This window comes from Schistocerca americana, chromosome 5 (genome assembly GCF_021461395.2).
Source record: "Schistocerca americana isolate TAMUIC-IGC-003095 chromosome 5, iqSchAmer2.1, whole genome shotgun sequence".
Taxonomy (NCBI): domain Eukaryota; kingdom Metazoa; phylum Arthropoda; class Insecta; order Orthoptera; family Acrididae; genus Schistocerca; species Schistocerca americana.
Window position 1 is genome coordinate 416,696,257 of NC_060123.1, and position 13,402 is coordinate 416,709,658.

Here is a 13,402-nt window from a genome sequence, read left to right on the forward strand (position 1 = left end):
CCTCCCGCGAAACTCACATTCGTAGTGCTCCCGCCCATTATACTCAACACTCGCGGCGTGAGCCGATTCCCGTAAGAGTTCGGGCACTGTTTGTGCATTCGCACAGAAGAATAAGATGGTCAAGTGGCCGGTGAGCCTTAACTATGTATATACTTAGATGGTACCTTAGTATAATAATCAATAACACTTACACATTTTCAGGTTTTCGCTTTAACTTTTCAGTTTTGGAATTTTCGAACTTCAGGGACGAAGTCGTTCTTGAAGCTGTCAGTGTGGTAATCCAAGACTTTATTTTTAGCTTTATAGATGACTGGGAGATGCTGTGTAACAGTTTTGTCAGTCCTAATTTTCACAGATTTCCCAATTAAATAATGTGAACAGTTGTGCAGAGTGAATTTGGAAGAAATGAAGACTGCAATATATGTACCTGTCTATGGGAGGCATTTGATCCAGCAGCATATAGTAAATGGGATATGTTGGTGATGATAATGATAATGGCACTAGTATAGTTTCAATCAATGCCTTGTTTGTCGAATGCTGCCGGAAGAAATTTTGTTGAAACTGAGCCAAAAACACCCTTATGAATCCTATGCCCAGTGGTAGATAACATTCATATGTTCATTCTGTAAGTCAGTTGACGGCTCAGAAATTGTCCACTGTGCTCTTTAAATAGTTTTCGCAGTTGGTATCGATAAATTTTCGTCCACTTTAATTACTTCTAATGAAACACTGTTTCAGCAGCTTGAGGAACATATTTCACTTTTTGTGTGCATGTTTATCTTTATATGTTTCAAACTTTCCAATTGGTAAGTACTGTACTAAACAACTGCTAACAACGAATCGCACAATAGATAAAGTATATATATTCCCGTCCAACGTAAACATTTCCACATGACCTTTTCTTGTCGCCTCCCTACCCCCAGTTTTTCCCTTTTTATCTGAATATTTGGAGACCTTGAGAAATAAAAGCAGGATAACCCACTTACTGTTGGAACAACTTGATAACTTGATTCCGAGCACTGGCTTCCTTGAACTACTTTCTACAATTCGCTCGGGTGTATATATATATATATATATATATATATATATATATATATATATATATATATATGATAATACTCTAATTCTGAATATCATTGGCTTAGCCGATTTATTATGCATGCCTACTGTGATAATATGAACAAAACGTTCCATTTTGTAGTTAACATTGATTTAAAACTTCAAGAATATCATGATAATGAAAGAAGTTACTCACTGTGTTGAGAAATGTCAAATTTTTTTCAGTGCAGCCGTATTCCAGTGGAGGAAACTGAAAAACGTACAGCTCTACACGTGTCATATTTTGCATATGATACTAATAGATGCCACTGAAGGCAATGATCCGTAAGTGCCACACTCTGAACTATATACGAATCACATCCTCAGCATGAAACTGCTAAGCCCTTCGTAACTAAATCTGACCTGCTGAAAGAGGGGTCTGTAGTGTCGAGCAGTTGCTGGATTAGTAAACGGCGAGCACAATCCATGCAGTTAACTGAACTGTCATGTACTCAGACTGACGAGACAGACACTCCCCAACCTCAGGCATTCTGTTTCTCATCAGTCGATGCACTTGAGCAAAACATAAGGACTCAATCTTGTCGTGCCCAAAAATACATTAATGCCTTCAAACTTCTTTGTTTGTGGACAGCTTCGACATCCGTTACGGACAAGGTTTCAAATCCTAGATCGTCAACATTTGTGAAAATCCTAAAATAATTGATTGTATCTATACAAGGAGTTTAAAAATGTGTCTCACAGTATTCAGGAATAGTACTGATCAAAACTAGAAAAAATAGTCCTACAAACATTCATGAAGAGTCAAAGGTATTGAGATGTAGGCTTGTGTCATGAGCAGTCAGAACTCAGCAGTGTATTTCGCTTTATATGTAAATTGATGGTGGAGGGGGGGGGGAGGAAAGGGATTACTGATGTCAACTACACTCCTGGAAATTGAAATAAGAACACCGTGAATTCATTGTCCCAGGAAGGGGAAACTTTATTGACACATTCCTGGGGTCAGATACATCACATGATCACACTGACAGAACCACAGGCACATACACACAGGCAACAGAGCATGCACAATGTCGGCACTAGTACAGTGTATATCCACCTTTCGCAGCAATGCAGGCTGCTATTCTCTCATGGAGACGATCGTAGAGATGCTGGATGTAGTCCTGTGGAACGGCTTGCCATGCCATTTCCACCTGGCGCCTCAGTTGGACCAGCGTTCGTGCTGGACGTGCAGACCGCGTGAGACGACGCTTCATCCAGTCCCAAACATGCTCAATGGGGGACAGATCCGGAGATCTTGCTGGCCAGGGTAGTTGACTTACACCTTCTAGAGCACGTTGGGTGGCACGGGATACATGCGGACGTGCATTGTCCTGTTGGAACAGCAAGTTCCCTTGCCGGTCTAGGAATGGTAGAACGATGGGTTCGATGACGGTTTGGATGTACCGTGCACTATTCAGTGTCCCCTCGACGATCACCAGTGGTGTACGGCCAGTGTAGGAGATCGCTCCCCACACCATGATGCCGAGTGTTGGCCCTGTGTGCCTCGGTCGTATGCAGTCCTGATTGTGGCGCTCACCTGCACGGCGCCAAACACGCTTACGACCATCATTGGCACCAAGGCAGAAGCGACTCTCATCGCTGAAGACGACACGTCTCCATTCATCCCTCCATTCACGCCTGTCGCGACACCACTGGAGGCGGGCTGCACGATGTTGGGGCGTGAGCGGAAGATGGCCTAACGGTGTGCGGGACCGTAGCCCAGCTTCATGGAGACGGTTGCGAATGGTCCTCGCCGATACCCCAGGAGCAACAGTGTCCCTAATTTGCTGGGAAGTGGCGGTGCGGTCCCCTACGGCACTGCGTAGGATCCTACGGTCTTGGCGTGCATCCGTGCGTCGCTGCGGTCCGGTCCCAGGTCGACGGGCACGTGCACCTTCCGCCGACCACTGGCGACAACATCGATGTACTGTGGAGACCTCACGCCCCACGTGTTGAGCAATTCGGCGGTACGTCCACCCGGCCTCCCGCATGCCCACTATACGCCCTCGCTCAAAGGCCGTCAACTGCACATACGGTTCACGTCCACGCTGTCGCGGCATGCTACCAGTGTTAAAGACTGCGATGGAGCTCCGTATGCCACGGAAAACTGGCTGACACTGACGGCGGCGGTGCACAAATGCTGCGCAGCTAGCGCCATTGGACGGCCAACACCGCGGTTCCTGGTGTGTCCGGTGTGCCGTGCGTGTAATCATTGCTTGTACAGCCCTCTCGCAGTGTCCGGAGCAAGTATGGTGGGTCTGACACACCGGTGTCAATGTGTTCTTTTTTCCATTTCCAGGAGTGTATATCGGGACATTACACGGAATCAGTAACGTCGAGTGAAAATGTGTGTCAGACCAGGGTTCGAACCCAGGATCTCGTGCTTACTAGGCAATTGCTTTAATCACCACGCCATCCAGAACACATGGTTCCCAACAATGCAGACAATCTCAGGACACCTCACGGCCGACTCACACTCCCACCGAGCGGCACAGTCCCAATCCATTTTCTCCATGCTCGCTAATCTGAGATTCCCACAGGAGGTCAGACGTATTTGTGCACCCTAACTGAAGAAGGTGGATCTGTAGCCCACCTAGGTGAATCAGTTATATGATAGAGTGGTGTCTGCCCTTTTGGACATGTCCAACGGAACAGACACCATGCATTCGCATAGTAGGCTGCTTTCCTGTCAGAGATCAGAAGTGAGCTCTGTACAGTCGCTTTAAAATCGCCAACAAGTAGACGATATAGTTCCCATCCTCTGCTATGCCAGTCCCATTTCGATATCGCCTCCACCCCCCCCCCGAATTTCTATAAGTCCCTCCAGACCCTCGAGCACCATGCACTCCGCCTCGCCTTCCATATACGCCTCCTGTCCCTCACGCGGATCTTCAAAGAACTGATTCCTTTCCCCCATCTGCTCCTTTTCCTCAAACACATATGCATCCTCTACACCTCCCACTGCCTTGATCCATCTGCTGGTTGCTCCTCTCCTCTCCAACCACCGCCCTCTGCCATGCCTTCACCGTTGTGTCCCACCTACCCTTCACCTCTACACCCCTCATCTCCTTTCCCAGGGTGGCTTCCGTTGACTCCCTCTCCCAGATTATGCCCTCTCTCCTTCCATTTATTCCTTCTATCAACTCTGATGCTCACCTCCCCCTCCCTTCCTCTGTCCTTTCCCTGGGCTGCTTCTCCCCCCCCTACCGTCTTGTTTTTTCCCCACCTATCCTCTCTCTGCCTCCCTTCTCTCCCCCTAGTCCTTTTGCTTTTTCTCACGTCCACCTAGCCCCCTCTTTTTCTATGTCCCCTCCCTCCTTTGGCTCTCCCCTGTTTTTTCTTTTCCTCTCCTCCCCCTTTTCCTCCTTCATAGGTCCTGGTCCTCCCCCCCCCCCCCCCCCCCACATCTGCCATCGTGTCACCCGTATAGTGCTGTTATAAGTGAATGTTCAGTGTTGTGCATCCCCTATCAGTGTTGCAGACAGCCACCATACTGTTGCTAGTTGTGTTTTTTATCTCATGCGAACAGAAACCAGACTGACGCCGTGTTTTTTAATTGTGCTTGTATACTTCGTGTCTTCATCCGCATCGTCACTGCAGTTCTTTTTATGTTTTAAATTCCACGATTTTCCGCCATTTTACGGTGTTTTACAATGTCACCGTTTTATTGCCGGTTTTTCTTGTTTGTTTATATTCTCATTCTGTTTTTTAACAGGCTGTAGAGGAGCATATTACGCTGCTGCCAGCCCGCCCCCCTCTGGGGGTGGGGGATCGAAATGCAATAAAGGAAAAAAAGACGATATAGTAGGCCGCTTTCCTATTAGAGGGTAGAAGTGAGCTCCGTACAGTCGCTTTAAACGCTTCAACAAGTCCTGTGACGTCATCTCCGAACTCGCCGTCTGCTTGTGCCCGTAGTCTCTACTCGCGAGTCTCCGCCATAGCCTACTCGTCACCTCAGTCGGTTGTCAAGTACAAGTGGACTCGACCCGCTTAGAAAGGAGAACGAGTAAACGAGTTCGCGATACTAACTGCGGACTCGCGGCATTCCTGCTACATACGCAACCGTTTTGAAAGAAATTTCCGCCACTAAACTGTAAGCTGCTGTTAATTTATTTCACACAATCATGATTTCGGTTTTATGGCCGTTCTCAATTGCAAGCAGAAATGTCACAAAATGTCCAACATACCTAAAGAACGGAAGCAGTTTGTATAACAATAGAACGACAGGCTGGTTAGCAGTGAATACTGTTCTGTTTATACACACATTTACTTATGTAGATAAAATTTGTTCAAAGACTGCTGTAAATTTATTTAAATATGTAATAGCTATTCAGGGAATGTCTAGCAATTACGCTGACGTATACCTACTTTCGGGCATGGCATTCTCGTGAATGCACTTTATTATTGACATTCGAAAATAATGCGACAGTCATAACCTTCCGAAGAAGGGCACTAATTGCCCGAAACCGGTGAAGAAATTAAGTTTCTTTTATACAACTGGTTCTTTATTATTTCATTATAGAAGGTGGACAAAACACTACATCTACATCCATATTCCGCAAGTCACCTGACGGTGTGTGGCGTTATCGAAACTGTAACAACGGTGCCACGAAACATAATGCATGGTGACTAGTCTCAAAATGGTGATTAATTATTAAAATGAATTACAGAACTGAATCATAAGCTACACAACTCGCTATTGGCCCACAAACGCAAGTTGCAACTGGTTCCCTACTTTTCAGTCAGACTCTTTTAAAGAGGAACATACTCGCCTTTTTCGTGCTCCAACATAAGCATTTTTCCGCTGGTTCCCTTCTTCTCCTTGCTACAGCAGAGTGTGCTGCTTATATACTGAAGAGCCAAAGAAGCAAGTACACCTGCCTAATATCGTGTACGGTCCCCGCTAGCAAGCAGACGTGTCGCAACGCGACGTGGCATCGACTCGAAAAATGTCTGAAGTGGTGATGGAGGGAACTGACACCATTAATCCTGCAGGGCTGTCCGTAAATCCGTAAGAGTACGACAGAGTGGAGGTCTTTTCTGAACAGCACGTTGCAAGGCATCCTAGATATGGTCAATAATGTTCATGTCTCGCGAGTTTTGTGGCTATCGGAAGTGTTTAATCTCAGAAGAGTGTTCCTGGAACCTTTCGGCAGCAATTCTGGATGTGTGGGGTGTCGCATTGTCCTGCTGGAATTGCCCAAGTTCGTCGGAATGCACAATGGACATGAATGGATGCAGGTGATCAGACAGGGTGCTTACATACGTGTCACCTGCCGGAGTCGTATCTAGACGTTATCAGGGGTCCTATATCACTCCTACTGCACACATCCCTCACCATTACAGAGCCTCCACCAGCTTGAACAGTGCGCTGCTGACATGCAGGGTCCATGGACTCATGAGGTTGTCTCCGTACCCGTACACTCCCATCCGCTCGACGCAATTTGAAACGAGACTCGTCCGACCAGGCATATGTTTCCAGTCATCAACAGTCCAATGTCGGTGTTGACAGATCCAGGGCCGACCGGGGTGGCCGAGCTGTTCTAGGCGCTTCAGTCTGGAGCCGCGCGACTGCTACGGTCGCAGGTTCGAATCCTGCCTCGGGCATGGATGTGTGTGATGTACTTAGGTTAGTTAGGTTTAAGTAGTTCTAAGTTCTAGGGGACTGATGGCCTCAGAAGTTTAGTCCCATAGTGCTCAGAACCATTTGAACCATTTTTTGACAGGTCCAGACGAGGCGTAAAGCTTTGTGACGTGCAGTCCTTAAGGGTACATGAGTGGGCCTTCGGCTCCGAAATCCCGTATCAATGATAATTCGTTGAATGATTCGCACGCTCTTCAGTCGTCGTTGGTACCGTTCTTGCAGGATTTTTTTCCGACCGCAGCGATGTCGGGGATTTGATGTTTTACCGGATTCCTGATATTCTCGGTAAACTCGTGAAATGGTCGTATGGGAAAATCCCAACTCCATCGATACCTCGGAGATGCTGTGTCCCATCGCTCGTGGGCTGACTACAACACCACGTTCAGACTCACTTATATCTTGATAACCTGCCATTGTAGCAGCAGTAACCAATCTAAGAGCTGCGCCAGATAGTGTTGTCTTATGTAGGCATTGCCGACCGCAGCGCCGTATTCTGCCCGTTTGCATCTTTCTTTATTTGAATACGCATGCCAATACCAGCTTTTCTGGCGCTTCAGCGTAGAAGGGAAGGGGGCGTGATAGAGGGAGGGAACAGGGGGGGGGGGGGCGGCATGAGGCACCAAATAATATGTCGCTTGTGGTCAAAAACATTCTCGAACCAGCCCTGCTCGCGCCCTGTATATCGCTGCCTTATAGGCGGCAAAGACAAGATCAGATTCAGGAACTCAGACGGAAATTCCTCGGTGAAAGATGACGTTCTTTTCGAGGAACGCCGTTCAGAAAGTTTAGAGAACCAGCATTTTAAGCTGATTGCAGAACAATTTTGCCACCGCCAATGTACATATAGCGTAAGGACCACGAAGATAAGATACCACTAAATATGGCCCTCGCTCGTTTTGCGAGTGGAACAGGAAAGGAAATGACTAGCAGTATTACAGGGTGCCCTCCGCCACGCACCGTACAGTTGCTTGCGGAGTGGGTACGTGTTAGGCTGTTGCATAATTTCGTGGCGTTTGGTATTCCTATTGCTACGACTTTATTTATCTATTATCATTTTTTATTTGTAGTGAACTGTTGCTATTTGAGTATGAATATTGGCATATGGAAATAGTGAGTGAAGGTTGGACGCTACAAAATGGAGTGCCAAATGGGGAAATCGAAACATTTCCGACATAGTCTTCTGTTTAATTTCAATAGAGGGGTGAGTAGCGGAGACAGCCACAAACATATCCGCCGGATATAGAAATAACGCCATTGAACAGAGCACGGCAAGAAAATGGTTTCGTCATTGTAAGGAGGATCATTTTGCATTTTGACATTAGGGACTCTCCATGTTCAAGAATACCTTTGGGACTTAATGAAGATTGTTTGAACGCATTAATCCACAATGACGCACGTCATTGTTTTCGACAACTGGCAAAAGTGGTGAACTGGACCATTCCACTATCGTGCGACATTTGCGTGCAATCGGGAAGGTCCAAAAATCTAGTGTAAGGGTGCCGCACGAAAAGCAGCAGGTGGCCATATGTGCATCTCTGCTTGTTCGTCATCATTTGGCTCGTGAACAACACCGACCATTCCTATCCTGTGTCGCGGGCTTAAATCACCCTGGGGTATGACCATGCGGTGCATTTCACCTGCGGTCGTCGCATGGTGTTGCTGGCAGCAGTCAACATACGCAGAGGTGTGTTGGTGCACGTCAGAGTACGGTCCAGCGAGTAAGTGTGCAGGCGTTTCCAGACGTGGTAATGGTGACTTAGTGTTGACAATTACTCAAACAACACAATTTGATGACGTTATGAGGAGTAGAGTACTAGGGCGACTGGAGGCTGTTCAAACGCAGCAAGTCGTAGCACGGGCCCTCCATGTGCCAGAAAGTGTGATCTCAAGATTATGGCAGCAGACAGGACGTCCACAGTGTACAGCACCAAGAGAAGACCGATATCTCACCATCAGTGCCTGCAGACGACCACGGAGTGCTGCAGGTAGCCTCGCTCGGAACCTTACTGCAGCCACTGGAACAATTGTCTCCAGACACACAGTCTACAGACGACTGAGCAGACATGGTTTATTCTCCTGGAGACCTGCAAGGTGCATTCCACTGACTCCTGGTCACAGGAGAGCCTGTAAATCGTGGTGTCAAGAACACAGTACATGGTCATTGGAACAGTGGTCCCAGGTTATGTTCACGGACGAGTCCAGATGTAGCCTGAACAGTGATTCTCGCCTGGTTTTCATCTGGCGCGACCCAGGAACCACATACCAACCCCTTAATGTCCTTGAAACGGACTGTGTGAAGGTCATGGTTTGATGGTGTGGGGTGGGATTATGGTTGGTGCACGTACACCCCTGCATGTCTTTGACAGAGGAACTGTAATAGGTCAGGTGTATTGGGACGTCATTTTGCACCAGTATGTCCGCCTTTTCAGGGGTGCGGTGGGTCCCACCTTCATGCTGATGGATGATAACGCACGGCCCACCGAGCTGCCATCGTGGAGGAGTACCTTTAAACAGAAGATATCAGGCGAATGGAGTGGCCTGTCTGTTCTCCAAACCTAAACCCCATCGAGCACGTCTGCGATGCTCTCGGTCGAAGTATCACTGCACGTCTTCAAACACCTATGACACTTCATGAGCTCCGACAGGCACTAGTGCAAGAATGGGAGGCTATACCCCAGTAGCTGCTCGACCACCTGGTTCAGAGTATGCCAACTCGTTATGCGGCCTGTGTCCGTGTGCACGGTGATCATATCCCATATTGATGTCGGTGTACATGCGCAGGAAACAGTGGCATTTTGTAGCACATGTGTTTCGGGTCGGTTTTCTCAACTTATCACCAATACCGTAGACTTACAGATCTGTGTCGTGTGTGTTCCCTATGTGCCTGTGCTATTAGCGCCAATTTTGTGTAGTGCCACGTTGTGTGGCACCACATCCCGCAGTTATACTTAATTTATGAGCATGAGTGTACAAAAGATAATGCTATCATTCGGTGGAACAGCGACGGTGTGATGTATTAAGAACTGCTTATGACATTTATTGTCAACAACTCAGACATCTTTTAGGCACAATTCAAGAATAACGACCAGGAAGACTGTGTGGAATGATGCAACTCCACGATAACGCCCGCCCGCTTTCTGCTATACAGACAAAAAACATCATACGGGAATTGGGTTGGGAAGTTATCCCGCAACCTCCTTATTCACTTGATCTTACGCCCTCACATTTTTACCTGTTACGCTCTCTGTCGAACAGCCTTCAAGGAACATCTTTTCCGGATGGAAATGCGGTCCCAACATGTCTCGCTACTTCTAGGCTTCAAAACCACCTGATTTCTACTGTCACGGAATCGAAAACTTACCCCAGCGTTGGCGAACTGTTGTAAATAGCGCAGGAGAATTGATTATCGATGATTATGTGCATCTGATGCGCTTGTTAAACGTATGGAAATACGCTACGAACATATTCACCAAAGCAACAAATGTAAGTGTTATATAAAACGAATTCTATGATTCAGTAAAGTTTTGAGAATTTATTTATATACTTATTTTTATACTTCACTTTGACTCGTATGAACAACAAATTAGTATGCATAACATAAGTTTAGCACAAAGTCATTTACTTTACATTTTCTGGCAGTTAGTATTAAACGTCCAGCTTATGATTTCTGTCTTAAAAGAGTAAAAATGTCTTTTCTTCTCTATATATGAAAGGCTGACTGACCGACTCACCATCGCCCAGCCGAAACCGCCAAGAATAGAAACTTGAAACTTGGGGGAGTAGTGGATCTTATGCTGTAGGCGTCCTTTAATAAGGGATTTTTCGGAATTCCAACCCTAACGTGGTGAAGCAGGGGATGAAGGTTTTTTTGTTTTTTAAGTGTCGCTATTAAGCAATTTTGAAGCTAGACCTACAAAATTTGAATTTGGTTTCTCGGTCAGAAATAGAGAAATACGTGTTTCAGCATTTTTGGAAATTTAACCCTATAAGGTTGGAATAGTGAGTGAAAGCTTTTTTTTTTTGAAAATATATCATTACTAAAGAACTAGGCTACCAAAGTTTTTTTTTAAAGCTACTCCTATGAACATTGGTATCTGACTTCTCGGTTTGCAAATAAAAATATACGTGTTTCAGTTTTGTTTGGAAATTGAACACTTAAGGGGGTGAAGCAGAAGATGAGATTTTTTTAATGAAAATATGCACCGCATTTTTTTTCAACAGTTCTTTATTGAACAATGAGAATTACACACACACAAAAGAATGCTATTTTATCTACACACCTTATTTTTCCACGTAATCTGCATCCCGTTCTATGGCCTTCCTATATCGCGAAACAAATGCGTTTATGCGCTGTCGGTACCAATACTTGTCCTGCTGGAGGAGCCAGTGCTTCACGGTGTGGTTCACCTCCTCACTGTCCTCAAAATGTCTTCCACGAATAGTATCCTTTAATAGCGAATGACAACATCAGCTCGCTGCAACATGTCAGGTGTGACAGATGTGGATGGTCTCCCCAGACGCTGCAAATCGTGGAGGTCCGTCGAACCGCTTTCTGATGACCTCGCCCTCTGTGCCCAGCGATTAACTGTACTTCTGCCGACAGAAGATGCTCTGTAGACTTTGCACAAGCGTTTGTGAATATTCCCCACAATTTATTTCTCTGCCGTGAGAAATTCAATGACGGCACGTTGCTTGAAACGTACATCGCCTAAAGACGCCATTTTGAAACTGTCCTGCAGCTACGCTATCTGTCGAAAGTGACGGAAACTTTTCGCATTCGTAGCATTGTTTTCGGCTGAAAAAAAAATGCGGTGCGTTACTTTCTGGCCAACCCTCGTAGTTCCCTGAGGGAAATTTAGTTGACAATATTATTTATAGTTGCCAACGTATCAGGAGTTCTTAATAAAGAGCAAGGATCCACACTTACAGTACGGTTGCCCCTAATGTCATAGTGTAGAGAGCATCGGAATGAAGTACACTGAAAGAAAGTCCTTCCATACGTTTCATTTGGTAAATCAAGGCTAATTTGTGAACTTTAAATTTTTAAAAATAAAATACGTTTGCATCACTATCACTCGATACTCATGGTTTTTTTTTATTGCAGGCTATGGAGCTCCTGCATGCACTGGCTGCTCTCTTTGTCCTAACTTTTTCTGCAGGTAAGATATCTGTTACAGCTACATGTAAGAAAAATGAAAGCTCAGAAACTGCAGCAATAAATCAGCTGTACGCCGTGTAGAACAAAATGCATACATTTCATGAGTAACCACATAATCATAAAATTTTAAGTTTTTCTGTAATTTCGTTAAAAAAATAATCTGCGTATTTTTTTATTTCGCCAGTATTTACTCAGACTCTGGGTCTCTCATGTGGCACTGTGACATGGAGCTTTCGTTCATCTGTTCTGCGACTGCTCGCTCTAGTGGTTCACTTCGATCAAGCTATATGAGTAAAAATTATCAATATACCGTAATATTACACGCAACTGAGGAAGACAGGACTACAAAAGTTGAAGATGTCTATGTGATTCAGTGTATAATATACTGCGACGTTAGGTGGGAGGAGCAACTTCATATCCTCACCCAGCCATCTGTCTTCATATCATAAATGCTTCCCTAAATCACTTGTTGTGAATACCAGAGTATTTCCTTACATTTTGTTATGAAAGATTTCGTTCCACATCTTTGTGCAGACTAAGCTTGCACATTGTCTTTAATGATAATGATTGAGTAAGCTGAATTGAGATCTTCCGCGAAGTCCTTTTTGCTTATTATTTTTCCACATGATTTTTGACACCATATTTCGTATGCTGCTCCTTTATTATTACTAGATTTTCAGTAGTCCACGTTTCACTTCAATACATTCTCTGATGAGTCAACACGCTGTGACCACCAGGTTAATGACATGTTGCTTCATCTTTGGAATGCAATACAGCAGCGATTCGGCAAGGTATGGAGTTGCAATTCCTTTGTAGGTATCATGTGTTTACGCAATGGTCACAGAACTCCTGTAAATTATGGGCAGCTAGCGCCTGACGGCGTCCAAGATGCGTTCCATTGCACTTCGACCAGGCGAATATGATGGTAAAGACATTATTAGTGCAGCCTCGTGCTCCTCAAACCCTTAGCACGATTGTGGATTCGTGACACGAACCGCTATCCTGCTGGTAGAGACCTTCGCCACTGGAAAGGACATCAAGTGTGAAGGGATGCAGGTGGTTCACACTAACGTTCAGGTAGTCCAAAGCTGTCATGGTGCCTTCAGCTACTACCACAGATCCCATGGGAGCCCAGGTGAAGTTTCTCCATAGCGTAGCATTGCCCTCAATGATCTATGTCCAAGGCATGGTGCATGTCTTGAGCAACAATTTGCCTGGATGATTGCTTACCAAGACGGGACCATCGACCTGGTGTGTCAATAAACGTAATTCACTCAACCAAGCGACACGTTTCCACTGATCCACATTCCAATCTCGATGACCCCATGCCAATTGCAATCGTAACTGATGATGTCGTTGGGTCAACATGTGAACACATAGGGGTCATCTGCTGCAGAGTTTCATGATCAACAGTGTGTACTGAATGGTATGCTCTGATATGCTTCTGCTTCCACCAGCATTGTAGTCTGTCGGCAGATCTGCCCTGTCTACCTTGCTCTATA

General features: G+C 45.6%; 1 protein-coding gene across 2 annotated transcripts in view; it reads left to right on the top strand.

Annotated features, from left to right (window-relative positions):
• The window catches only part of LOC124615902 (lysosomal acid glucosylceramidase-like), a 296,037-nt gene that overhangs the window by 95,240 nt on the left and 187,395 nt on the right, over positions 1-13,402 (top strand). For both annotated transcript variants that reach the window (XM_047144076.1, XM_047144077.1), the window contains exon 2: positions 11,847-11,901. In XM_047144076.1, coding sequence (XP_047000032.1) covers positions 11,850-11,901 — 52 coding nt within the window. In that variant the 5' untranslated portion in view covers positions 11,847-11,849. The remainder of the gene's footprint in view (positions 1-11,846; positions 11,902-13,402) is intronic.